The sequence below is a fragment of the Triplophysa rosa genome, linkage group LG19, assembly GCF_024868665.1.
Source record: "Triplophysa rosa linkage group LG19, Trosa_1v2, whole genome shotgun sequence".
In the NCBI taxonomy this organism is placed as follows: Eukaryota; Metazoa; Chordata; class Actinopteri; order Cypriniformes; family Nemacheilidae; genus Triplophysa; species Triplophysa rosa.
In genome coordinates, this window is record NC_079908.1 from 589,054 (window position 1) to 615,831 (window position 26,778).

The following is a 26,778-nucleotide window of genomic DNA, read 5'->3' on the forward strand; positions in this document are numbered from 1 at the left end:
AAAAGTGACATCAATAAGCATCATATAACAATTGCAATTGATTATTGTTTTAAATGTTTAATGGAAACACTTGTCATTCTACATATGAATACATACATAACAAATGTTTATTTCACTCAAAACTTCAGTGTGGATTCAGGGAAAAATAAAGATGAACAAAAAAGTAAAAATTGAATAATGACAAAAATCATATGTAAAACGTTCATGAATCTAAATCATTGAAACATCATAAAAAAATTACATGCAAATATTTCTAATAGTTTGTATAAAGGTTTGTAAGAATATTAGGTGGCAGTGACGTGTCTGAAAGAGTTTGACACTACAGCAGAATCATGAGTCCGAAAATAAATGAATTTTTGCGCTCTGGAATAGTTGATTCTGACTGGTCAGTTACAACATTCCAAGGTCTGTTATTCCCAGATAACAACCGCTCAATATTAATAACACATGGTAACCCGGATGCTGCAAATCAGTTTGATTATTTTTCCTTGTGGAAGGTCTGCATTTGTTAAAATGCTAATAAACTAATAAAATATTTCAAATCAATTTTTCATGTTCAATAACTTACTTCTGAGGTAAGTAGCCTTGTAATAATTGGGATTATGTATAGAAAGCCGGCTGTTATCGCATGATCATACTGTTGGGGTTAATAACCGGCTGCTTATACATTATCCCTTACATGAAACATAAAAAAACAAAACTGAATTAATATTAAAATGTAAGTTACGTTAGTAACAACTGATAACTGTAATGATAAAATAAAATCTCTATTTGAATTGAATTTTTAAGTGTGTTTTTTTACAGGTAAGATCACTAGGGGACAAATGTTACTGGTAACACTGAAGAATGGAAAAAATCCTCTAAACGTGTGTGTGAAAGTGTGTATGTGTGTGTTAGTGAGAGGATCAGAGAATGACAGATTTCCTTTGTCACAATCCAGCTCAACTCGGATTCTCTGAGCTTTCACTGAGAGGGACAGACATTCCCGTGGTGTACCGACTGCAGTGTATTCACCAGTGTGATATTTCAGATAAAAGCACTTTCTCCTTAATAAACTTAACCAAGACAAGTTTCCGCTGTTGTTCCTCTTGGCAGAATCCGTTTTCACACCCAGACACCAGTCTGTGTTGTTTCCAACCTGAACATCCCAGCAGTGAATCCCTGATCTCAAACTCTCTGAACCCACAACATACACAGAATCACGATATCTCTCTGGATTTTCAGGAATCAGCTCTGATGCTTCTTCGCTGAATCTCACACTCATCATATCATCAGACACGAGGAGTTTACAGTGAGCAGTGTTTGGATCTAAAGTCACTGGAGCTGAAGAGAGAGAGAGATAAAGAGAGAGAGAGAGAGATAGAGATTTAACATATACATTAAAAAAGTAAATATCAAAAATATGCAAAGAACAATTCATTTTCATACACAGAACACAAAGCCCCTCTACTACACCATTTCATGTCAAAAGAGGTCAGATCGTCCACCGCCTTATAAAAATTTTAAATCAATCAGCACTCTCGACTGGACTTTACAAGCGTCGAAAATAAACCAGTGACATTTTGACCAGGTTTTAGTTCAATTCTGTTTTTCCTACTTGAGTAAATTGCCATTTTAGCTTGACCTAAAATAAAATTCAGCAATTGACAATCAAAACGCTTTTTCTGCACATACTTAAAACCCAAAAGAAACGTTTCCTTTGAAAAAGTTTCATTAAAATTCTGAAACTGATTACTTAAAACAACAAAAAGAGGCTCTAATCTAGGACATTCTGCAAAAGCATTAAAACCTGTTTCTCTGAAAAGGACATTCAGGGGTCACTTCAGGATTTAAAACTGAAATAAAAGCATTGGTCGCAATTGCTCCTTGAAGAACCCTCCACTGTATGTCTCCTACCCTCTTTGCTAACGGTGGCTTATACAATATTCTCCATTCAGGCTTGACATTATCATCCATTTTAAAATATGAACGCCAGGGTGTATCCACTTTGTTACTTAAACATTTCTTATTAAAAACCAAAACAGTAACTGAAAGGAAATCTAAACACAATGACTTCCCAGTTTCTAAAAACAGTCCCACACAATCCTCCAATTTAGGAGACAAGTATATAGTCGGGAAAGGATCCTCAGTGTTAGGGGTCTTTACTCCTTTGCAATAGTCAGTTAAAGATTGTCTCTCTGCATCTGTGAAGACATACTGACACTTTCCTATCAGATGAGCCACTGTACGAGTTGAGGAGATTCCCAGATGAGAAGCTAGCTGCTCAATGTTCATGAAATCAGCTCCAGCCACATTTAGCAGGAGATTCAGGGTGGTGATCTTGGATTCACACAGTCTATTATTTAGATAAATATGAATAACACAAAGCCCAACCCCCCTTAATCATTTATCACAATGGATAAAACCAAAGAATCTAGTTCTGATGTGCGATATAGTTCTGTTGAGCTACACAAAATACAAAATGGCTTTAAGGAAATAGTTAAAACAATAAACAATGTCATTTCCAACATCAGGGATATGATCAAGAAGTTTTAATGGACTGGAGATGTTGAAAATCAGCTTGAAACAGGATGTGTGTTTATATTGTCTCAATGCACAACTAGGAGAAGTATTTGAGTGGCCAAAGACTCTTCAAAGAGCACAAATGGAAAATTGCAGTAATCAGTTGAATTTTGGGGTCAGAAAGCATTTAATAAAAATAAAGGAAAACTGCACCTCCATCACCACAAGTTGTTTGGGACACTGTTCAAGAAACAAATCTTCTGCTCTTATGCAAAAATAAACTGCACCATATTAATCTGCCATACTGGAACTTCAACCAGGACTGGGGTCTATGGCCATATGGAATGAAAAAGAGTTTTTTTGGCAGCAATAACACAAGATAGGTTTGGTGCACACAGGGATAAAAGAATGCCCCATGTCCACAGTTAAATATGTCACCAGATCTTCATTGTTGTGAACCTACTTTTATACCAGAGGTTCTGGACATTTTGTTCAGATACATGTCATCATGTTTTATATCAAATACCAACAAGTAAAAAAATCTAAACCTGACTTGCTCTGCTAGAAATCTTATAATGGGTCGTGGTTAGATCGTCCATCAGCACACTGGTTCAAAATAAACATCAACATCAATAAAAAATGGGTCACTAAACACAAAATCAAGATCCTGCCATAACCATCCCAGTTCCCTGACCAGAACCCTATAGAAAATGAGTGATATGAACTGAAGAAGAGGGAGGACCAACATTTGAAGGATCTGGAGAAATTCTTAATGGAGGAATGGACTCAGATGACTCTCAATGTAATCTCAAACCTCATCAGACTGAAAAGAAAACACTCAGAGTTGATTTTCTTATAAATTAAGGTTGCGGGGTGAATTAAATACAAGGGTGCCAATATTGTGGCCAACATATATGGAAGAAAAAAAAATTTTTCTCCATGTGATATTCCCCCCACTACATATTGTTTTCCTTCAATGAAATGTTGGAATTTTGTAGATTTTTTAAATAAAAGATCAAAGGAGAAACAATGCAGATTTATTTTTACAGCCTTCTTTGCTCATATTTACCAAGGGTGCCAATAATGGTGAGCAGGACTGTAAGTTCCGTTGCGGTTCGCTCGGGCTCGACGTGATCTACGGCAGATCACACAGCCATGACCGGCTCTATGTGGCCTAAAGAGGGTCGATTTGTCGCGGGTGGATCAGCTATGTCATCTACATTTTGCTCAGTTACAGGTGCTTTTTTTTCCGGACAGTCTCGGACTAAATGTCCCACTTTACCGCAACCGAAACATTTCATTTTCCCAGTAGTTGCAAAAACAACATAGTCAAAGTCATCAATGTGAAATTTAAACATAAGGTCTAACTCCGCATCGTCGTTTACAATCATGTAAGCAAACGTCTAAACGAAAAGACATGTTTTAACAAAGGAGATTCACTTCGAAATGGGATTTTTTTAATCGAAGATACTAGTCTGCCATAACGGGAAAGGGACTGTATTAACAATTCATCACTGATAAACAGGGGAACATTTGATAGCGTCACCTTTTTAGATGGCATTGACAGGGGGCAGAACAGGGGTAAACAACCCATCAATGTTAATCCCTCTCTCTACTAGTTCGTTTGCCTTGTCAACAGTATTCAAAAAAACAACAAGGGCATTATTCATTTTTGAGGTTGATAAAATAGATCCATGTCCCACAACTTCTCCTATAGCCATACAACATTCTTCAACGCTCACCGCGGACGCCACCTTCACCGCATGACGCCACGTGAGCGTGCTCAAAGCTTGCGAGTCCGGGGCGCCATGCTTACCTGAACACAGGTAGCAATCGGCCCGGATCAACGCAACGAAACTACTTCTTTCACTAAACACAAATAATCTTGGCGATAAGAATAAAAAGATAGAAAAACTTAAGAGTAAATGCTTTTGTAAGCACAAAGCACCCCCAAAAAAAACTAAAAAAACGCTCAGACTCACCACACGCTCCCCACACTCGCTCAGCAATCACACACGCATGAGCACGAGAGATAGAGAGATAGAGAGAGAGATAGAGAGAGAGAGAGAGAGAGAGAGAGAGAGATCATCCATATACTTATAATAATTATAATCAGTCAATATCCTTGCTTGTACCATATTTGAAAATAAAACAACTATGTCAACTATGTCCAATTTGTGTTCAACTTTCTTCTTCCTGCTAATATAAACCGCCAGCTTAGACTGGCCTAAAACAAAATTCAACAATTGACATAAAAATCTTTTTCCTTACATATTTAAACCGAAGAATGAACACTTCCAAGGAAAACGTTTCACCACAACTTGCAAAAATATTGCTTATTAACAAAAACAAAAGTTCCAATCTGGCACAGTTAGCAAAAGCATGAAAAACGGGTTCTCTCTCATCACAAAAAGATTTCTTTTTATCTCTTTCTTTGGAGATAAACATTTCCATTTTTCCAGACGTCCTTTAATTTTCTCAATGAGTCCATCCCAATTCGTTTGCACTGTTGAATCATCACCCAGGAAAACTCCTAAATATTTAAAACCTGATGTTCCCCACAACAAGCCCTCAGGAAGTTTCGGTTTGCCTCCCAACCATGTACCCAACAATAAGGCTTCACTTTTCTTCCAATTTATACTAGCAGAAGATAACCGCTTAAAGGTTGAAAGTAGTCTTAACAAAACCTGTATGTCACTTTGTCTACTAATCATAACTATCACATCATCAGCATAAGCTGACAATATGAGGTTCTCCTTACAATTTGGCAGACATATACCATGTAATTTAACCCTTATTTGCTGTAAGAGTGGTTCAATCGCTAAAGAATAAAGCATGCCAGATAATGAGCACCCCTGCCTAACACCTCTATACATTTTAAACGGAGCACATAAACCACCATTGATTTTAAGAAGACTCTCAACGCCACTATAAAGTACTTTAATAGAATCAATAAAATTTTTGCAAAAACCAAAAGATTCTAAAACTCTCCAAAGATAACAATGTTCCACACGATCAAAAGCTTTTTCCTGGTCTAGAGAAATTAAACCACATTCTATATTAAGCATCTTGGAGACCTCAAAAACATCACGGACTAGAGAAACATTGTCAAATATCGATCTGCCGGGAACACAGTAAGTCTGATCAGGATGGATCACGCTACTCATCACCCCTGCTAAACGATTAGCCAATGTCTTTGAGAGCAGTTTGTAGTCACTATAGAGCAGTGATACGGGTCGCCAAAACTTGATGTCAGTAAGGTCGCCTTTCTTAGGCAAAAGGGTTAAAACTGCTCTGCGGCAGCTCAGAGGCAGCTGGCCTTCAGCCAAGCTTTCATTCAATACCTCCAACAGGTCCTCTTTTAGTTCAGTCCAGAATGACAAAAAAATGACATAAAAATCCACTGGCAGACCGTCGATTCCTGGGGCCTTTCCAGACTCCATTCCTTGAAGGGCTTCATACAGCTCTCCTGTGCTCAAGTCACCTGACATTCCAGCATTTGCTTTCTCTGAAACCTGGGGTAGGTCGTCATAAAACTCACTTTCACCCTCGTATCCTGCTCCAAGTTCATTTTTATACAAGCTTTCGTAAAAGATGACTGCTCTCCTCTGGATTTCCATTTGGTCTGTTAATAATTTACCAGCTTCAGAGTGCAAGGCATGAATAGTCCTACTCTGACCATTCTTCTTTTCCAAGCTGAAAAAGAACCTGGAAGGAGCATCCATCTGGTTTATCCTCTGGAACCGTGATCTGACCAGAGCCCCCGTGCTCTAAATCCCAGCAAATCAGCCAACTGTGTCTTCTTATTGATCAAAGAGTTGAAATACACAAAACACTGTACCATACTGTGATCAGTAAAACCCAAGGGGGTGATTAAAACCCTTCTAACAATGTTGCAATGATATTTATAAACATAAAACCTATCTAACCTAGCCAGAGAGATAGTGCTGTCACGAACATGGGTCCAGGTATATTGCCTTTGTGTCCCATTAAACTGTCTCTTCAAGACAAACCTTCTGACATGAAAAGTCTAGTTTTGCCTACAAACTGTTTCGTGTCAGGAAAATACTCATTTACACGCACTCCCCTTTTGTTTTTAGTAGCCCTGAGAAAGAGTTTTATATCCTCGACTTCATAACTGCGGGAGGAAAAGTCGGTCTGAGACAAACTAACGCTAGAATCAGAAGACTCGCTACCGCTTTCCATACCATCATCGTCATTATCAACATCAAACTATTGCACGTCTACTTTCTTTGCTTTATCATATTGCAAGTCATTAGTATTTTTCCTTTTAGTTGGGATTTTAAATTCGCTCTGTTCTGCCTCCATATCATTGCCATCACAAAGCAAATCAGACTGCACACCGTCAATCACATCATCGCCACCGTGTGTGTCTTTCTCCACAAAGGATTTAGAAACCGGAGTATCAGCGTTAGCTGAACTGTTATTGTCAACCACGGTAATGAGGTTAGTTACCGGAGCTGTCTCAGTCGCGCTCGCGGACGGGCTCGCGTCATCTCTCTCCTTCGCCTTACCTGACTCTGTCTCGGGCGAAGCAGTAAATGACGGTCCGGCCTCAGCCGACTCACCAACACTAGCGTCACCAACCGCTGATTCTTTTCCGTTAACTTTACTAGGACATGTGCGAATTACATGACCCACTTCCCCACAACCGAAACATTAAATTTTCTCTGTTGTAGCATAAATAACAATCACAATCCTCGATTTTAAGATGCAGTGACAAATCGAGTTCTTCGTCTTCTTTTAGGATCATCAAAACAAAATGCCTAAATGAAACCACATGTTTCAAAAGAGGAGATTTGCAGCCAATTGATATCATCTTTATGGGAGACACCAGTTTCCCATATCGGGACATAATTCTCACTAAAGTTTCCTCACTCACAAAAGGCAGAACATTTGACAATATAACTTTTTTAGAGGGCATGGAAAGTGGGAGTACCGCAGTAAAAAGATTGTTAACCACTATGCCAGTTTCAGAGAGAGAGAGAGAGACCAGAAAGTAGTGGGTAATTTACTACCTTGTCACTGTGGATTAAATGCAGATTAATCACAAAACAAAAATTCTGAGAAGTACATATTCAGAGAGAGAGAGAGAGCGAGCGCTCTCCAACCTAAAACACAGAGAGCCGCAAACCAGAAATCAGACAAAACTATTGTGAAGCACTTGGGGACTACAAAACTACAATCCATTACAAAAAACAACATTACCTTAAAGAGCAAGCAACATATGATTTTTAAGGTCCTACTTTGGTTTATGGAGTGTCCAACAACAAGTTTATTTACATAGAAGGCGTAAAAACACTATTATGTCGTAATAATATGCAGTTATTCTTACCTTACTTCTTGACTGACTCTCAAATGATTCATTCCGCGATTCATCCATCTAATCCCCTCCTATCCACTAGCATAGTGTCATGTGATTGGTCAGATGGCGTAGTCTGCTGTGATTGGTCAAATGCGTTTGTAACGAGCAAGGCGGGACGAGAGCCGTGAGGGAAAGACGTGAGTGATAATAAGTGTCAGTGATAATGAGTGTCAGCTGTGCGTTGCACCGGTCTGGCATCTCTCACGGAGGAGAATCGGAAGCATAAAAGGACGAGCGACAGGAGTGTACGACGAGAGAGGACCAGGCCTGGGTTTTATGTTATGTTTTATTATGTTTATTTACTTTCGTTTTGTGGTTTGTTTATTTTTTATTAAAAGTTGTTGACCGTTCGCCGGTGACCGCCTCCTTCTTCCCATTCCTTGAACTTGTTACAGTGTTTATCATGTGTCGCAAATGGAACGCCTACCATCATTGCTGGATTACGGTTTACAGGTGGTTGGACATTATATACAGTGTATAGATAGAGATGGCGGGGATTTGACCTTACCAGTTTGAGCCCGAGTCTGACGATGAAACATCCGAAGACGATAGTAGATAATAGATAGACGATAATAGATTGAACACTTAAATTAGCCGAGTTCATAGCTAGATAAACAAACTGTAATACCCCAGAAATAACGGTAGCGTTATATGCATTAGCTAAACACAGACATAAATATTTCTTGAAGTTCAGACAAAAATCAATAGTCACATTTATAGGTTGTGATTCGGTGGAGCTAACAGGTCCAAATAAGGTTGGTATTGCCCCTCTTTCAAGGATAGTCGTTTCTCATATCCTGCAGTGAACACGCCAAGATTATTGAAGCAATCTTTGGTTAAATGACGTGCGCACAGTAAAACCCTGGGGTTATACTCATTTGGTGTCGTTTGAAAAATGAATTGTAACCATTGTTTCCTCAGAAGTTCTTCCTTTGGTAGTTTAAATAAGACGTACTTAGTTTCACAACGTAGAACACAGGTTCTAGACATGATGCACACTTATCACGAACGAGCAACAGTGTTTTCGGGGAGGAGAGTGAAGTTTTCGCGGCTGTCTCAGCAAAATGTAGGCAGGGACTATTTCTAGTGACGTAGATACGCGGCGGTTAGAGACTCGGACTAGTTCACGTCTTGTTTGCGTGATTCAGAGTCGACTCCCTTGCTTACTTTCAAACATGGCGGTTATGATTCTGCCTCCTTGGTCATGGTTTTCTAGTCTAGTGGCAGAATCATGGCAGATCCCTTGTGTTTAGTGTAGAGAGAGACATGACATTGTTTGTTTTAACCTGCCATGCTCTCTCTCTGGTCTCGTCTTTGGCCCTGCCCCTCTCGTTTTATCGTTACCTTTCCATTAGTGTTTCATCCCCGACACCTGTTCCCTTGTTAATTATCCTTTGTTCATCTCCCTATTGAATGCCCTTGCTTTTGCTGTCCTGTGCCAGTTCATTTTGTATTGTTCCCGAGTCGTGTGCTGTATCGCTTGTTTAAACTTACACTGTGGATTACCTTGCCTTGCCAAACTTTCCTTACCCCTGTGGATTACCTGACCCTTTGTTTTGTTTTATTTATTAATAAATCTTGTTTAACCCCTTCACCGCCTGCCTGCACTTGGGTTCTTCTCCACAATCCGTGACAACGGCAACATAACACACTGCATGAAATGTAATTTTCATGATCTAATGTAACTATGGTTCAGAACGCAGCAGCATGCCTCGTCTTCCAACAGCCCAAAAGGGCTCATGTGACACCCCTTTTCATCTCTCTCCACTGGCCACCGGTTGAAGCCCATATCAGATTCAAGTCACTAATATTTGCCTACAGGACTGTCACTGGATCTGCAACGGCATTCTTTCACACCCTCCTACGCTCCTACACCCCATCAAGATCCCTGCGTTCAGCAAACCAGCGGCGTCTTGTATTGCCTTCCCATAAGGGCAGTAAATCGCTTTCCCGCTCATTCTCATTCACAACTCCTTCCTGGTGGAACACTCTTTCTAACTCAGTCCGGTCAACCACATATCTCACAACATTCAAAAAACGACTTAAAACCCGTCTCTTCTGTGAATACTTGACAGACAAATGAAAAAAAAACTAACCCTTTCTCTCAACAGGTAGTGGTCTAGCTTTTGTTGAAACTAGTAACTTTGTATTAGCACCTATTGTATTATTGCTCCTGTATGACATATCGATTATTGCTCCCTGAACTCTTTGTAAGTCGCTTTGGATAAAAGCGTCTGCTAAATGTCTAAATGTAAATGTAAACTACTCTTTAACCATACTCTCAATGAAATCCAAGACTCTATTATTAATAATCGATTCTGGGAAAAATGGAATAGTCTAAATAAACAACAAAACCAGGATATAGCCATACAAAATGGAGAACTATGGAAAGACTATTTTAAAAACCTGTTCAGAGAAATCTCCTCAGATAGTCTTACACCTGATCAAAAAACCCTACAAAACAAACTAAACCAGTTAGAATCGACAATCAAAAACAACCAAAATCCTCTCGACTATCCGATTAGTTTGAAAGAATTAAATGAAGCACTAAACAAACTCAAACCCAGGAAGGCATGCGGTTTAGACAACATCAGAACAGAAATGTTAAAGCACAGTCCTACAGTGATGCAGGAAGCTCTCCTAAAACTATTTCATCTGATATTACAATCTGGACACTTTCCTGAATCCTGGAATACAGGCTTAATACAGCCACTGTACAAAAGCGGAGATAAATTTGACCCCAATAACTACCGAGGCATTTGTGTGAACAGTAACCTGGGGAAGACTTTCTGTAGTATCCTGAATACTCCAATTCAAGCTTTCCTTACCAAACACAATGTCTTCAGTAAAAGTCAGATCGGATTTCTACCAAACCACCGCACCACCGACCACATCTACACACTACAGGCATTAGTCAATGAGCACGTCCATCATAAAAACAAAGGAAAAATATATGCATGTTTTGTTGATTTAAAAAAAGCATTTGATTCAATATGGCATGACGGCCTATATTATAAAATTCTACAATCAGGCATAGGTGGAAAAGCTTATGACATCATTAAATCCATGTACACAGAAAACAAATGCGGAGTTAAAATTAGCGATAAAAGAACAGAATTTTTCACTCAGGGGCGCGGAGTAAGACAGGGATGCAATTTAAATCCAACTCTGTTTAACTTCTATATCAATGAGTTAGCCGTGTTACTGGAACAATCTGCAACAGCCGGTCTCACGCTAAACAACTCCGAGGTGAAATGTCTTCTGTATGCTGATGATCTGGTGCTGCTGTCAGACACCGCTGAAGGTCTACAGCAACACCTACACCTGCTAGAGAAATACTTTAAAAAATGGGCCCTGACAGTCAATCTGAAAAAAACTCAAATTATGATTTTCCAGAAAAAAGACAGATTACAGGATAAAGTCTTGGGTTACTTGGCTGTAACCCTGTTCCCTGAAAAAGCGGGAACGAGATGCTGTGTTTCAAATGCTATGGGAGAACAGTCTTTGTTCGACCGGTTGTGAAGCATGTGTCAAACTCGACAAATTTTTTTGGCTTTAAATAACCTCGGCAGGTGACGTGGCTAATTACCCCAGCACCTGCAGGTTATAAATACGCGTCTTCAGGTTCCAACTTTGTCTGAAAGGACGTCTGTGCACGCCTACAGTGCGGCATTGAGGTGCAGCATCTCATTCCCGCTTTTTCAGGGAACAGGGTTACAGCCAAGTAACCCGAGATGTTCCCTATCAAAAGCTACACTTGATGCTGCGTTTGAAACGCTATGGGAGCGAGAATACCAACGCCGCTGCACTGGAAGTGTCTGGACCCCCCAAGGTTGTGTGGTGTGTGTGCACAATCTAAGAGGAGGTCTCAGATATGACTCTGGGATGTAGACTCCAGGATGCGAGCGCATGGAGTAGCATGGACATCCAGACTATAAAATCTTACAAATGTGTGCGGAGAGGACCAGCCCGCCGCATCACACACTTGCTGCAAGGGGACACCTCTTGCTAAGGCCATCGAAGATGAAACCCCCCTTGTTGAATGAGCTCTGACTCCTAGAGGTGAAGCTTGACCACGCGCCTCGTAGGCCAGGGCTATAGCATCCCTCACCCAATGAGACATAGTTTGCTTGGTGGCAGTCGCCCCTTGGTTGCGGCCTCCATAGCATACGAAAAGCTGCTCTGATATACGCCACTGGCTGGTGCGGTGGACGTAATTTCGAAGAGCACGTACTGGACACATTCAAATCTCCAAGTGATTGCCATTAGAAAAAACATTTTAAGGGTCAGAAGCCTGACAAGTGCTGACTCCATGGGTTCGAAAGGGGCGCCAACCAGGCCCTCAAGCACTATGGCTAAGTCCCATGAAGGGACTGTCTCTGTCTAGAAGGAGGCCTCAGTCGCCTCGCTCCATGAATAAAGAGGGCGACTAACGGGTGTTTCCCCACAGAAACCCCCTCAATCAGGGCGTGGCAAGTCGAAATGGCGGCCACATGAACCCTGAGAGTACCTAGGCATGTGCCTGAGGCCAGTTTCTCTTGCAGAAACTCCAACACTGAAACAATCTGGCAGTGAATTGGGTCTGCATGGTGAGCCATGCACCATCTTTTAAAAGCGCACCATCTTTTAAAAGCACGCCATCTGAGGGCATAGCTCCTTCTAGTGGAGGGAGCCCAAGCATTTAAAATAGTCTCCACTACATCGGGCGGAAGCCCAGCACCTCTCAGCTGGTACCCTTCAGGGGCCAGACATGGAGATTCCAGAGCTCGGGACGGGGATGAAGTATTGTCCCGTGCGCTTGAGACAAGAGATCCCTCCTGACTGGGATCGCCCATGGCGAGTCGTCGAGGTAGGATACTAGGTCCGAATACCAGATTCTGGTTGGCCAACAGGGAGCCACCGATAGGAGGCGAGACCCCTGTTGACAGACCTTTGCCAGGACTCCCGGGAGCAGAGCTATCGGAGGATATGCGTAAAGACGCAGTCTGGGCCATTGCGTCCAGACCCAGGGGAGCTGGATGAGTCAGAGAGAAGTAGAGGAGACATTGTGCTGTTTCCTGCGTAGCAAAGAGGTCCACCTCTGCTTTGTAAAATCTTTCCCAGATTTGTTTGACTATCTCGGGGTGGAGTTTCCATTCCCCGTTCGTCACAGCTTGTCTGGACAGCAAGTCTGCTCCCACATTCATCTGCCCCGGGATGTGAATCGCTCTGAGGGACAGTAATTTGCCCTCTGCCCAGGCATGATCTGCTGGGCCAATTTGTTCAGGTGGCGCGACCGCAGTCCGCCCTGGTGATTTATGTACGAGACTACTAAGTGTTGTCCACCCGCACTAGGACATGGTAGCCTCGTAACTCCCGGAGGAAGTATTTCAGGGCCCGAAATACAGTCATCATCTCGAGGCAATTGATGTGCCAGTCGAGAAGTTGACCTCTCCAGTCCCCCTGGGCTGGACAGCCATTTAAGACCGCGCCCCAGCCCTTGAGGGAAGCATCTGCCGTTAGCATCTTGCGATGACAACACGGACCAAGAGTGGGACCTAAAGTCAGAATCCGAGGTCGGAACCACATAGAAAGAGTGCGAAGCCCCTGGCGCGTCACCCTTGTCTGCCTCTGGGGGTTGGCCCTTAGATGAAACCCCCTGGCTTTGAGCCACAACTGAAACGGTCTCATGTGCAGGAGGCCCAGAGGTATCACTGTGGGACCTAGAACTCTTTGAAAGTAATGAGTAGTGACTTTCTGGCCTAGCCTGATGCTCCTCAGGGTGCTCAGGATGGATTCGACACGTGCAGGAGACAGTTGTGCCTGCATCGCGGTCGAGGCCCATATTATCCCCAAATACGTTGTATTTTACATAGGGGGGAGAACGCTCTTTGTGGCGTTGAGTCTTAACCCGAGAGCTTTGAGATGAGCTAGGACGACATCCCGATGTTGAAGCGCTAGCTCCCGAGACTGAGCTAAAACCAGCCAGTCGTCTATGTAATTCAAAATGCAGATGCCCTGGAGTTGCAGAGGAGCCAGAGCTGCATCCATGCATTCCTTGTATGTGCGGGGTGACAAGGCATGGCCGAATGGAAGAACCCTATACTGGTAAGCCTTGTCCCCCCGAAAGCGAACCTCAGGAATTTCCTGTGTTGTGGCAGGATCTCTATATGAAAGTATGCATCTTTCAGATCGATCGTCACGAACCAGTTGTGCAACTGAATGTGAGACACAATCATCTTGATTGTCAACATTTTGAACTTGTGCGTCTTTAGGTAGCGGTTTAATCTGCAAAGATCTAGGATTGGACGCAATCCCCCATCCCTTTTGGGAACTAGAAAATACCGGCTGTAGTAGCCTGATTCTCTGTCTGGTAGGGGAACACGTTCTATGGCCCCTTTGACCATCAGAGCTTGTAACTCTTGTGCCAACAGATGCTCTCGCTCTGGTTGCACGGACGTGAAGACCACGCCGTTGAAACGTGGAGGGTGATATGCAAATTGAATCCTGTAGCCCTGGTCTACGGTTCTTTATACCCATGGAGAGATACCTGGCAGTATTTTCCACGCTGCCAGCTTCTCTGAAAGGGGTATCAATGTTGGCACTTCGTCTCGTTGGGGGGATGCCAGATGTCTAGCATCCTGAGATACGGCAGGAGACAACCGAACATCTAGCATTCTTGTTGAACCCGCTAATGCCCGAAACGCCGGTGGCAGCAGAGATTGCAAAGCGGCCCTGTGAGGGTGCCGAAGAGGAGCCTCTAATTTCTTTTGGAATTTTATGCACCCCTCCTCGGGGGGGCACACCCCCACAGTCCCGGGCACACGTCTCGGGATCTCTTCTTATAAGAGATGAAGTGCCTCAGGTCTGACACTCCCGGGGCGGCCTGAGGGGTGCGGTGGGCCGCTCCCCTGCCTCTGCGAGGGGGGGCACGACTCGCCACACTCTCCCTGATGGCCTCGCGCCTCAGGTAGACCAGATCCACCAGAGACTGTGTGCCTGGTCAGGACCGGGGAACTGGTCCGGAGTGGGTGGCCGACACTCCAGACACTTGAGCATGGCGGGGGAGATACCTCACAAACGCCTCTTCGTGGCGTTTCGCCTCCCGGAACCTGGTGACCACGGTGTTGACCGCGTCACCAAACAGCCCAGAAGGCGAGATCGGGGCATCAAGGAGGAACGCCCGGTCTCTGTCCTTGATGCCCGTGAGGTTCAACCACAGATGTCTCTCCGGCCGATGGCACTGGCCGTCTGCTTGGTAGCATGGAGAGATAGGTCTGTGGCCAGGCGTAGCTCTGCAAACGCCGTTTCATCAATCACCCCGCCAGTGCTCACATCATCCAGCAGGTCAGCCTGGTATGCCTGCAGAACTGCCATGGTGGGCAGGGCAGCACCAGCCTGACCAGCTGCCTGAAAAGCCTCCCCCATTGGCTTGGTGGGGAGAGAAGGCTTTTTCAGGGACGACGACGTCCCGGGGGAGAGATAGCACACCAGCGTCTCTTCCACACGGGGCATTGTCGTATACCCCTGTGGTTTCGCGCCAACGATAGTCGAAGAAATCGACGTCGATGGCACGAACACACGGGAGGAATGTGGCTTTTGCCACGAACGGGACAACTCGCCGTGTAAATCTTCAAAGAAGGGGAGGGCCCTACGCTGGTGCTCCTCCCCTCGGCCACCCGACAGGTATCTGTCATCTAACTTTGAGCCTTTGGGGGCCTCTCTTTTTCCTGTGGCCAGTCGAGCTTGAGACGGTCGACTGCATTCGTCACCGCCCCTAGAAGCTCGTCAAGCGCTTTAGCGTCATGAGAGGAACGCCCAGAGGCGGCACTCTCCAACCCCGCAGAAACAAGGTATGCTTCGTCCTCTGCCCGATTCGAAGAGGTGCCGGGGCACGCTTCGGAAGTTGACGCTAGGACGTCGCGGTTCGGTGAGTGCACAGGGGAAGCAGACTGATCCGTCTCCCGTGCCTTGGTTAAATCGAACCGCGAACCCTGGGACTAGGGAGTGGCGGCTCGGCCCTTTTTAAAGAAAGAAAGCCAAGCACGGAGAACACGGATGCCGGGGGCATCGCAGAGTTCGCACTCTCCTTCGAGCCCCAGGGCAGCATGGTCAGCCCCCAAGCACTCAAAGCTAAATTCATGCTTGTCCAGTTCGGAGAGGAACCTCTCACAAGGAGGCACACATCTCCGCTCTGAATTTAATATGACTTATTTATTTAACTCGTCTTAAATATACGTATAAAAGGCTAAGTTACGGTAGTGCTTAGACACTTTATATATCGATATATATATAGACTTCTTTGTTAAACTCTTTAGTTAAACTCTTTTTTTTTTCACAAATGCAAGACACACATGCACACACAAAGCGGTCCTTGAAGACAAAGAAACCTGAAGATGCGTCCGCGTCACGCGTATTTATAACCTGCAGGTGCTGGGGTAATTAGCCACGTCACCTGCCGAGGTTATTTAAAGCCAAAAGAATTTGGCGTGTTTGACATACGTGCTTCACAACCGGTCGAACAAAGACTGTTCTCCCATAGCATTTGAAACGTAGCATCGAGTGTAGCTTTTGATAGGGAACAGACACACATTCACTCTGGGAAACACTACAATAGAACACACTTTACACTACGATTATCTCGGCCTAAAAATCAGTGCATCAGGAGGTTTTGGTCTGGCAGTGAATGCACTCAAAGAGAAAGCTAGACGAGCATTTTACGCCATCAAAGGCAGATTCACCCAAACAGATATTCCAGTTCCAGTCTGGTGTCAAATCTTTGATAGTGTAATTATGCCTATAGCTCTATATGGCTGCGAGGTCCACAGTGTCTGACAGATTACTCCTAATGGGACAAACACCCCATAGAATCCCTGCATGCTGAATTCTGTAAAAACATCTCAAGAGTTCAGAGAAGAACACCAACTAATGCATGCTGGGCTGAATTAGGCAGATACCCCCTGATAATACACATCCAAAAACATTCCTTCAAATTCTGGACACACCTTAACTCAAGTCCTCCTAACACACTTCAATATGAAGCACTTAAAACCCAAGAGCTGAGACCTAAAGCCAGTCCCATCTGCCACTTCCGACCGGCACAACCGAACAAAACCAAATCAGAATAAACCAAATGATCAAAGAAAGTCAAAAGTCATATTTAGATCATTGAGAAAAGGAAAGTAAAAACCAAAGTAAACTAGAATGCTATCGGACCCTAAACAGAAAATACAATCTGGCAGATTATCTCTACACTGTTGGAGATGTGAAACAGAGACGGATCCTCAGTGATCACAGTCTGGCGGAAGACACAGACAAACATGGCTTCCAAAGGAAGAACGAGTCTGTGCACACTGTGACACTGGTGAGGTGGAGACTGACACACACTTTCTCCTTCATTGTGATCAATTTAAAGATGTGAGAGAGAAACACTTTCACACAATGTCAAAGGTCATGCCAGAGTTTGATAGGTGTTGAGAAACAGAGCGAATGCAGATGTTAGTGGGGGAGAAGAGACACACATCAGCTGCTGCTTCATTCATCTATCAGCTGCACAAACTACTGCCTTCATCTGCTACAATCAATGCACATATACAGTGGCTTGCAAAAGTGTTCATACCCCTTCATTTTATTCAGATTTTGTTATGCTGCTGCCTTATCTTAAACTACTTTAAAATGATTAATCTACACTCCATGCACAACAATGACAAAACAAAAAACTGATTTTTGACAGCTTTGCAAATTTATTAAAAATAAAAACAAAAATAAGTACATTGCATAAGTATTCATACCCTCAACTCAGAAAATGGTTATAGCGCCTTTACAGACTCAAATCTTTTTGGGTATGATGTGAAAAGCTTTACACATCTGCATTTGGCAATTTTCTGCCATTCTTCTCCTCAGATCCTTTCAAACTCTGTCAGGTTGGATGGAGATCATCAGTAGACAGACATTTTCAGGTTTCTACAGAGATGTTCAGTTGGGTTCAAGCACTAGCTGGGCCACTCAAGGACATAGACAGAGTTGTCCATAAGCCACTCTTGCATTGTTTTAGTTGTGTGCTTAGGATCATTGTCATGTTGGAGAATGAACCTTCTGCCCTGTCCGAGGTTCTGAATGTTCTGGGCTAGGTTTTCATGATCATTATCTCCGTATTTTGTGTACAGTCCCTGAAGCTGAAAAACACCCCCACATCATGATGCTGTTTCCACTACACTTTACTGTTAAGACGGTATTGTACAGGTGTTGAGCAGTGCTTGTTTTTCTCCAGACATGATGCATGAATCTGAGATTCATCAGACCAGAATATCTTGTTTCTGACAGTTTGAAAGATTCGTTGAAGTATGTTTTTGCATATTTCAAGTTTCCATGTGTCTTCACTGAGCAAAGGCTTGAGTCTGGCCACTAAGCCATAAAGCCCAGATTGGTGGAGTGTTGCAGTGATGTTTGTCCTTCTGTAAGTTTCTCCCATCTCCATATATGATCATGGAGCTCAACCAGAGTAATCATCAGCTTCTTGGTCACCGCTCTAACCAAGACCCTTCTCCATCGATGGCTCAGTTTGGACAGGAGGTCAGCTCAAGTAAGAGATCTGGTGGTTCCAAACCTCTTTCATTGAGGATAAATGGAGGCTACATGCTTCTGTGAACCTTCAATACAGCAGATTTTTTTCAGAAGTCTTCCCCAGATCTGTGCCTTGATACAATCCTGTCTCATAGCTCTAATGGCAGTTCTTTTGACCTCATGTCTTGGTTTTTACTTTGATATGCATTTTCAGCTGTTGCACCCTTTATAGAGAGGTATGTGCCGCTCCAAATCATACTTGTTCAACTGAGTTTGGCACAGGTTAACTCCACTCGAAGTGTAGAAACATCAACAAGCAAAACTAATGCTTCTGAGCTAAATTTCAAGTGTCCCAGAAAAGGGTATGAATACTTATGCAATGTACTTATTTTTGTTTTTTATTTTTAATAAATTTGCAAAGCTGTCAAAAATCAGTTTTTTGTTTTGTCATTATTGTGCATGGAGTGTAGATTAATGTAAAAAAAGAATCATTTAAAGTAGTTTAAGATAAGGCAGCAGCATAACAAAATGTGAATAAAATGAAGGGGGATGAATACTTTTGCAAGCCACTGTACACTCTTTACTTTTATTACATTCTCATGTTTCTGCCTGAAATCTACTTTTGATATTGATATTGTATTTCCAGATTTCATTTGTTTACTTACATATACTTTATTTTATATTTCATTCTATATTTATGCCTTACTCAGCACCTTATTTTAATTTTACTCTCATGTTTGTACTTATTGTATGTCTTTTGTTATTTGTTCAATGCTTTGGCAATATTGTAAGAACACGCAATCATGCCAATAAAGTACCTTGAAATTGAAAAAAATTGAGAGAGAGAGAGAGAGAGAGAGAGTCATAATGATGTTGATGAGAGTAAAGAGTGGAAGTGTTGTGTGTTGTTGTGTGTTGTGTTGTGTTGTGTTGTGTTGTGTTGTGTACTCACTGTATTGAACATTGTCCTTCATCTTGTGTATGACAGTAAACTTCAGGTTGCTGAGATGTTTTGCTACATTGATCATCATTCCTGAGATGTTCTCTGGATCTGACGCTCCACACTGAACTCTGGAAGAACATTCAGGAGTCATTCTGACATTCTGCCCAGACTTTACATTCACAATCCCAGCAAACACAACACAAACCTCTCCAGCGTGCTCTTCACTTTCTGTTGAAACACAAACACACAATTGACATGATTGACATGATTGAAAATGAGCCTCATATATTGGAGTGAAGATTGAAGTACCTGTAGGAATGAAACATCTTCAGCTGTCATCTGCTCCTCTACACCTCTGATTGTGTGTGAAAGAGATGAAATGTCTCTGTTGATCTTCTCAATCTTCTCCTTCATCATCTGACTCTTCTGCTCCTCTTCCTCTCTCAGTGCTCTTATTCTGGCTGATTCTTCATCATGTAGAAGCTGGTGAAGTTTCTCAAACTCTTCATGAATCTGCGTCTCTGTGCTGCGACTCTGAATCTGAGAAACACAGAATGACTCCATCAGCTCTCCATCAATATATACATTTACAAAATAACATGATGTTTCATTCAAACCTTTATATGTTCTGCTGTTTTATCCAAATTCTGTTTAAACTTCTCAAATATTCTCAGTTTCTCCTGTAAGGGTTTTAATGCAGCACTGAGTTTCTCCTGAAAGAAAACAACATGTTCACAATAAATCATGTCATACAGCATTGATATGCACTTACATCAACAATTTGTTCATTTAAAAGTGGGAAATGTTTATGTGTTATGGATGTTACAATTCACTGTCCTGACAAAAGAAAACTATACTTTAAAAACACAAAGAAATGCTTTAAAAACTTTAAGAGAGAAAAAAAACTATTCAGCCGATCTCCGGGTCTGGCGATAGCACTTTTAGCATAGCTTAGCATAGATCATTGAATCCAATTAGACCAGTAGCATCGCGTTCAAAAATGACCGAAGAGTTTCGATATTTTTCCTATTTAAACTTGACTCTTCTGTACTTATATCGTGTACTAAGACTGGCGGAAAATGAAAAGTTGCGAATTTCTAGGCCGATATGATTAGGAACTATACTCCCATTCCGGTGTAATAATCAAGGTAGTTTGCTGCCGTAACATGGCAGCAAACTTGATATCATGTTATTACGCCAGATACCGGTTCAAAAATTACCAGTATCTGGTGTAATAATCAAGGAAGTTTGCTGCCGTCACATGGCCGCAGCAGGCGCAGTGATATCATGCAACGCCTGAAATTTGTCCCCAGCTAGGTAACTTCCAACGTGACCGGCACTGCGCCTGATACTTATTATTACGCCAGATACTGGTAATTTTTGAACGCGATTCTACTGGTCTAATTGGATTCAATTATCTATGCTAAGCTATGCTAAAAGTGCTATCGCCAGACTCAGAGATCGGCTGAATAGATTCCAAAACGGTAAAACTCAACTTATTAAACTCTGGGGGAGTTGGAGAATGAGCCTATTTAAAAAAGCGTGGAGTGTTCCTTTAAATGACCAAATATTGACATATGACATAATATAACATATTTTGCCAGATGTAAACAAAACTGATTCAGAAGTTATAGTTTTTTATCATTTATTTTTAGACAGACTTAAAGTTTAACATTTGAATTTAGTTCTAAATCTTCTGTTGGATGGTTTTTGTAGTTATGTTGTGATAAAGTGGTCTATACTATACCCTTTCCTTTACTTTTTCTTTTTTCATAATATGCTGATGTAATTATAAGCCTTCAGATGAAATGACAATGTAAACCTGTGAGAACTGCTTAAGAAATTTAATTTGAATTGAATCTTTTTCATTACTGAGGATTTCCTCACCTTCCTTTCTGGTGTGATTCTGTGAAGTTATTATTGATGAGATGGGAGCGGGAACAATGGCTAGCTAATAGTACATTGACATTGGCCAAATGTTGTTTGTCAGAATTGTTATTCCAGTTTTCTGACTGTAACTCTTACAGCTACCTCGACCACATTTTACTACACACCTTCATGGTATTCAGATTCTTTTCTAATGGCTCAGACTTTTAAATGATCACATTTTTGTAGCAACTTAAAAACAGACTCAAATTCCCATTGACATGCATCAAAGGTTCATGTTAAACACGCTAACATCCTGTTAAAACAGTCTGCTTGTGTTAAAACGTGTATTACGTGTGTCAGCTTGAGGATGAAACTTTCTAATAAAACATGCTAGAAACGTGTTGAAACATGCTAACTTCATGTTAAAACATGCTATAACATGCTAGTTTGATGCTGATATACTGGATTTTCAACATGGCAACATCATGTGAAATTATGCTAGCTTGATATTAAAGCATGTTAGTTTCATGAGAAAACATTCTAGCAACATGTTAGTTTGAAAAATGGCAACGTCATGTTAAACACGTAAAGGGATACTTCACCCAAAACTGAAAATCATGTCATCATTGTTCCAAACCTGCATACAGTCAATGTCTTTGTTTTGCTGAACACACAGGAAGATATTTGTAAGAATGTCAGATCTCACCCACCATTTACTGCCATAGTAGGGAAATAAATACTATGGGAGTCAATGGGGGGTGAGATTTCACAATATCTTCCTGTGTGTTCAGCAGAACAAAGACATTTATACAGGTTTGGAACAATCAGAGGGTGAAAAAATGATGACAGGATTTTCAGTTTTGAGTGAAGTATCCCTTTAACATCATACTGGATCATGTGAAAACATGTTAAATGTGTTAACATCATGTTAGGAAATGTCAAACCTAAAGCATTTTAAACTATTTAAAGTATATCAGGCATCAAAGTTTGTCTTGTCTGACCTTATTATCTTCGACAGCTTCATTGACAGGACAGAATTTGTGGTTGTTGTGTGTTCTGGAGTCTCGACACACGACACACACGGGCTGTTGATCATCCAGACAGAAGAGTTTGAGTTTCTCATTGTGAAGATGACAGACTGATGAAGATCTCTCACTTCTCTCCTGTAAGAAACTCTCACACAGATTCTTTAAAGCCAAGTTTACTGGAGGATGTTCCTTAGACGATCTTCTTCTGCAAACTGGACATTCTTGAGCTCCTTTACTTTCCCAGAATCTGTGAATACAGTCTTTACAGACGCTGTGAGTACAGGATAACAGAACGGGATCTTTAAAAATCTCACAGCACACAGGACAAGAGAAATCCTCCTCACAAAAACATTTAGACGCCATTTTAACAAGTTACATGTACAAATCCTTCCTCAAAGTTTCACTTTCAGTTTAGTTATGATCCTGTTTCATTTCTCAACATCTTCACATCCACAGCAGGTACTCTTAAAGCTGTCCATCAAAAATATTCCACATGACGGTCCATCGTCAAATGAATCTGTGTTCTTAGTTTTCTTAGCATGTGAGTTTACTGCAGTCTGAGCTTCCTGGTTAACTTAGCTGTGAAAGTGGGGTGAGTTTATTCACAACCAAACCTGCTGATTCTACACAAACAACTGTGAGTTATTAGGCTTGTTCGACTTGATGCGGCGCCGCAAGATCCGACACGTGGTGGATGACATCAAACTACCGCGAGAGCGATTCGAAAAACTATAAAAAGTTTGCTTTCGAATCGCTCTCGCGGTACTTTGATGTCATCCGCTTGTCGGATCTTGCGGCACCACATCAAGTCGAACAAGCCTAATGTGTAACACTGAAGAGACTTTACATTCAATCTCAACACTTCAACATCTGATGGCATTATAAATGAATACATATATTAATAGTTTGTCAGATCCTCGTGCACTCATAGTTGTATTCAGATGTTCATTCACAGCCACTTCTGTTCTGTCTGCTTTGGAATCCTTCTGTCTTTAAACCTGTATGACTTCTTTTACATCGATGTTTATCAGAATATCTGTAATGTTTCTCCTTTTGACCTCACAAGAAGTATTTATGTTTTTATTCACTGTATAGGTGAGGTACATTAAATGCTGCCTTATGAATCCATTATTTAAGTTTCATGTGATGTTTCACTCAAGAACTATCATCATATTACAGGACATTTTGTAATTGTGCTTATTTAAAGAGACAGTTCATCCCATAATGAAAATTCTGTCATAATTTCCTCATCCTTGTGTGACGTCAACCCTGTATGAGTTTCTTTTTCTTCTACAAAACACAAAAACGATTTTTAGAAGAATGTTGATAATCAAACTTCCATTGTATGAACAAAAAAAATGGAGGACAGGTGACTGACTTTAAAGCCTGAATATTTAAAAAATGGGGGAAAAGTTGATCATGAGTTTGGAAAACAATCTCAAACTAATATTAGCTTTATATTTCCGAGGCACATTATTGAGTTTATGTGGATGTTAACCTTTTATTTCTTCACTTAAAGTCACCATGAAACAGAAGTGGAGATTGACTTCTTGTAGGGCGGGGCTTTATTTTAGCCTTCCCTTTTTGATTGGTTTGTTGTAAGTTGGGCCTGGAGGGGAGGGTTAAAATGCCTGGCCATTGGACAGTGAGTATAGTCCCACCTCTTTTTGTTGCTGACGTCATGTGGTGAAGAGTTGTTGTTGAGAGGGTGAGAGGAGCTTAACATTTTTGATTAAAGATTACAAGTGCAAATTAATAAAAAAAATAATAATGGTGTGTACGGATAAATCATTTATAATCATCACTGCAACACTGTGTAAAACACTTAGAACTTTCCTGTTTGATTGCATGGTGGTTTTAAACAGAACACTTTGATCTAAACAGAAGTGAAAATATGAAGAATTTTAACAGGTAACTTGGTGTTTAAATGTTTGTCTGAAGAAGATTCTTCTTGTTGTGTGTGTCCATAGTAAACTCTATGATCTGTCTGTAGGTGATAGCCTATACACTAAGATTTATTAAACACGTGTTATTTACACACATACATGTTAGTGTTTTAGTGTATTATTATAATGTGACCACTGGGAGGTGATATTGAATCAATGTAAGTATACAAAGCATTCCAAATGGGACATATCGCCCTCCGAAGGGCACTTTGGAATGAAAACAATCATGGCCGCTATATTGAAGGGTTTTTCCAAACCGAAGTGCTCATAACTGGCCTCTTCAAAGGGCCCTTCAGAATGAAGGATTTCAGAGGGTACAACTGATGGACACTTTGGGCCCCCATGATTCTTTGTGTGGCGACGACGCCTCCTTACGGGCGCAGGATGAAGACGCAGAAGGGCACTTCAAGAAACAGTTGGTTGGTCCCCTACACCAAATAGTCCCCAGTACATCAAAATAGTACAATTATACATTATATTAGAAATGAGTCAGAAACAGGTTTAACAGTGTAAAGATTTATTATCTGTACAAACATTAGTCACACCTCACAGATCCAGAATGAGCTGAATGATGCTCTCAGAGAAATAGACGATAGGATTCTTCAGCTCACTTCTTATAATGCATCACACATGACATGATGAGATGTGCGTTCTCTTCTTCTGTATGTTTAGATCATATAGAGAGAGACCGTGAGTCTGATAACTCTCTGAATCAGACATACAGCAGGCCTTCAACACATTCAAGAACTCAGATCAAGGCACACATTTAAACCACCAGCTATATGATCATGAGAATGATGAGATAGTTGATGATGCTTATTTGTTGTATTTTGTTGATGTTTTCTTGATGTCAGTGACTGTAAAGTCTGATGTTTGTTTCATCTGTATCAGTGTCGGTTTGTTTTGTGTGTCACACTGAGACATGCGCTGGTCTTCAGGCTCCTGAGATTCTCCTCGCATGAACATTCTCTCTTCAGTATGGATTTAGTCATGCATGTTGCAGTGTTCATGAAAACTGCTCTGCTTTATAAAACTGTGATGGCGGGTCCTCCAGACAAATGTTATCCTGATAAACACAGTGATGCTGTATCATTGTTGTTCTGTCCATCTTCAATGGCTTTGTGTGTCACTTCCACATTATTGTTGATCGTCTCTTTGGTTTTCCTCAACCTTAAACAGACGAGACAAATAAAAACATTTAAACATTATAGACATATCAGAAGATGACATCAGCATAGGTACAGTACCAGGAGACTTGTGCAGTTGTGTGTAACTTTATGAGTTCTTCATGTATAGAATATTTGTGACCCAGTCTGTGTAAAACCAGGCTAAAGTCTCGAAATTACATTATATTTAAGATATTAAGAGTATATTTTGACAGAATGTTCTTTACATTATGTAGCAGTGTTTTATGTAGAAAACTGGATTTTCACAGGCTGGGTCACATTCATCAAATCATACATGGGGTGAATAATGTTGCTCTCAATACAATAGATTTCAAGAGATCTTAACATAAACACAGAATATATACCATAAATGTTCTTTGTGCATACTGATTTGCAAGCTGTTATTGCATGAGAGATATACAATTTTTCTCACAGAAATGTACAATTTTGCTATGAACATATAGTCTACCGAATAAACATTCTGATTCTATTATTTTTAGGCACATAAATTTATATTTTTTACACAAAATAGTGCCACCACTGAATATATCTTACCAGATGACATTCATTCTACATAATTCTGATTATTTTTCAAGACTTCACCCTCTTCTCTAAATAACAAATCCTTTTAGAAACTAATTGAGTTCTCTTACTTTTCTCTGTTGAAGACAATAAAGTCTCTCTGGACATTCTCCAAGCGCTGTTGGATCTGCCCATTCTGAATAAACAAAAATAAATAAAAAACAATGATATTTACACATCTCACATGAAACACTTCGGACTAAAGTAAGCCTTCTGAATGTGGACCACATACTGCAAGACCTTCTTAAGTTTATGCTCATTCCAATTCCATTGTGACTCCAGAAGTACTGAGTTACCATGACAACTAACTAATCTGAACTCAGTCGGAGATGTTAGTAGTTCAACCTCAACATCAAGTTCTCACTCACTTCAGGTTATACTAGGTCTACAACTGAACCTCAAGAAGAAAAATCTACTTTCTCCAAAATGATGTTCAGCACACTTGTATTGGCTGCTTTAGGCTGGGACAGGGTATTCCAGTCCATTTCAAAAACTCTTCTGATACTGGAGTTAATCTGGCAAAGGTTCAGCAGAGCACATGTGGATCTCTTCAACTCGTTTGAGGGGGATTTTCAGTTTGTTGTGAGCATTCTGAAGAGCATTTTGAATGTTCTTCTTCAAAGAGATTGTATGGCCTGGAGTGATAACTCTACACATTGTGAAGTGAACAGCCGCTGCGCAGTCAAACATCAGGCTGTCAAAAATCTTAAATCTCAAAAAAATCTTCCCTTTTTCACTTTTCATTTAAAAAAAACGTACACTTTAAATGACACATGATGTTTTATTAGCAAAGTTCGGGAGGAGCACGTGCAAA

General features: G+C 41.3%; 2 protein-coding genes across 3 annotated transcripts in view; both read right to left on the bottom strand.

Moving 5' to 3' along the window:
- Positions 1–108: 108 nt before the first annotated feature.
- Positions 109–22,894, bottom strand: LOC130569719 (E3 ubiquitin-protein ligase TRIM35-like). 2 transcript variants are annotated; one of them, XM_057359522.1, is made up of 6 exons: positions 22,244–22,891; positions 19,991–20,086; positions 19,683–19,913; positions 19,579–19,601; positions 19,383–19,501; positions 114–1,323 (listed from the first exon to the last, which is right to left on the bottom strand). In XM_057359522.1, exons 1-6 carry the CDS (start codon positions 22,631–22,633, stop codon positions 785–787), a joined length of 1,398 nt encoding a protein of 465 aa, XP_057215505.1. In that variant the 5' UTR covers positions 22,634–22,891; the 3' UTR covers positions 114–784. The 2 variants fall into 2 exon arrangements, with proteins under 2 accessions (XP_057215504.1, XP_057215505.1); XM_057359521.1 differs by having other exon boundaries at positions 109–1,323; positions 19,579–19,913; positions 22,244–22,894.
- A 1,835-nt stretch (positions 22,895–24,729) lies between these two features.
- Positions 24,730–26,778, bottom strand: part of stk32a (serine/threonine kinase 32A) — a 60,072-nt gene continuing 58,023 nt past the window's right edge. The window contains exons 12-13 of the mRNA XM_057359523.1: positions 26,036–26,100; positions 24,730–25,386 (exon numbers count right to left, since the gene is read on the bottom strand). Coding sequence (XP_057215506.1) covers positions 25,278–25,386; positions 26,036–26,100 — 174 coding nt within the window. The 3' untranslated portion in view covers positions 24,730–25,277. The remainder of the gene's footprint in view (positions 25,387–26,035; positions 26,101–26,778) is intronic.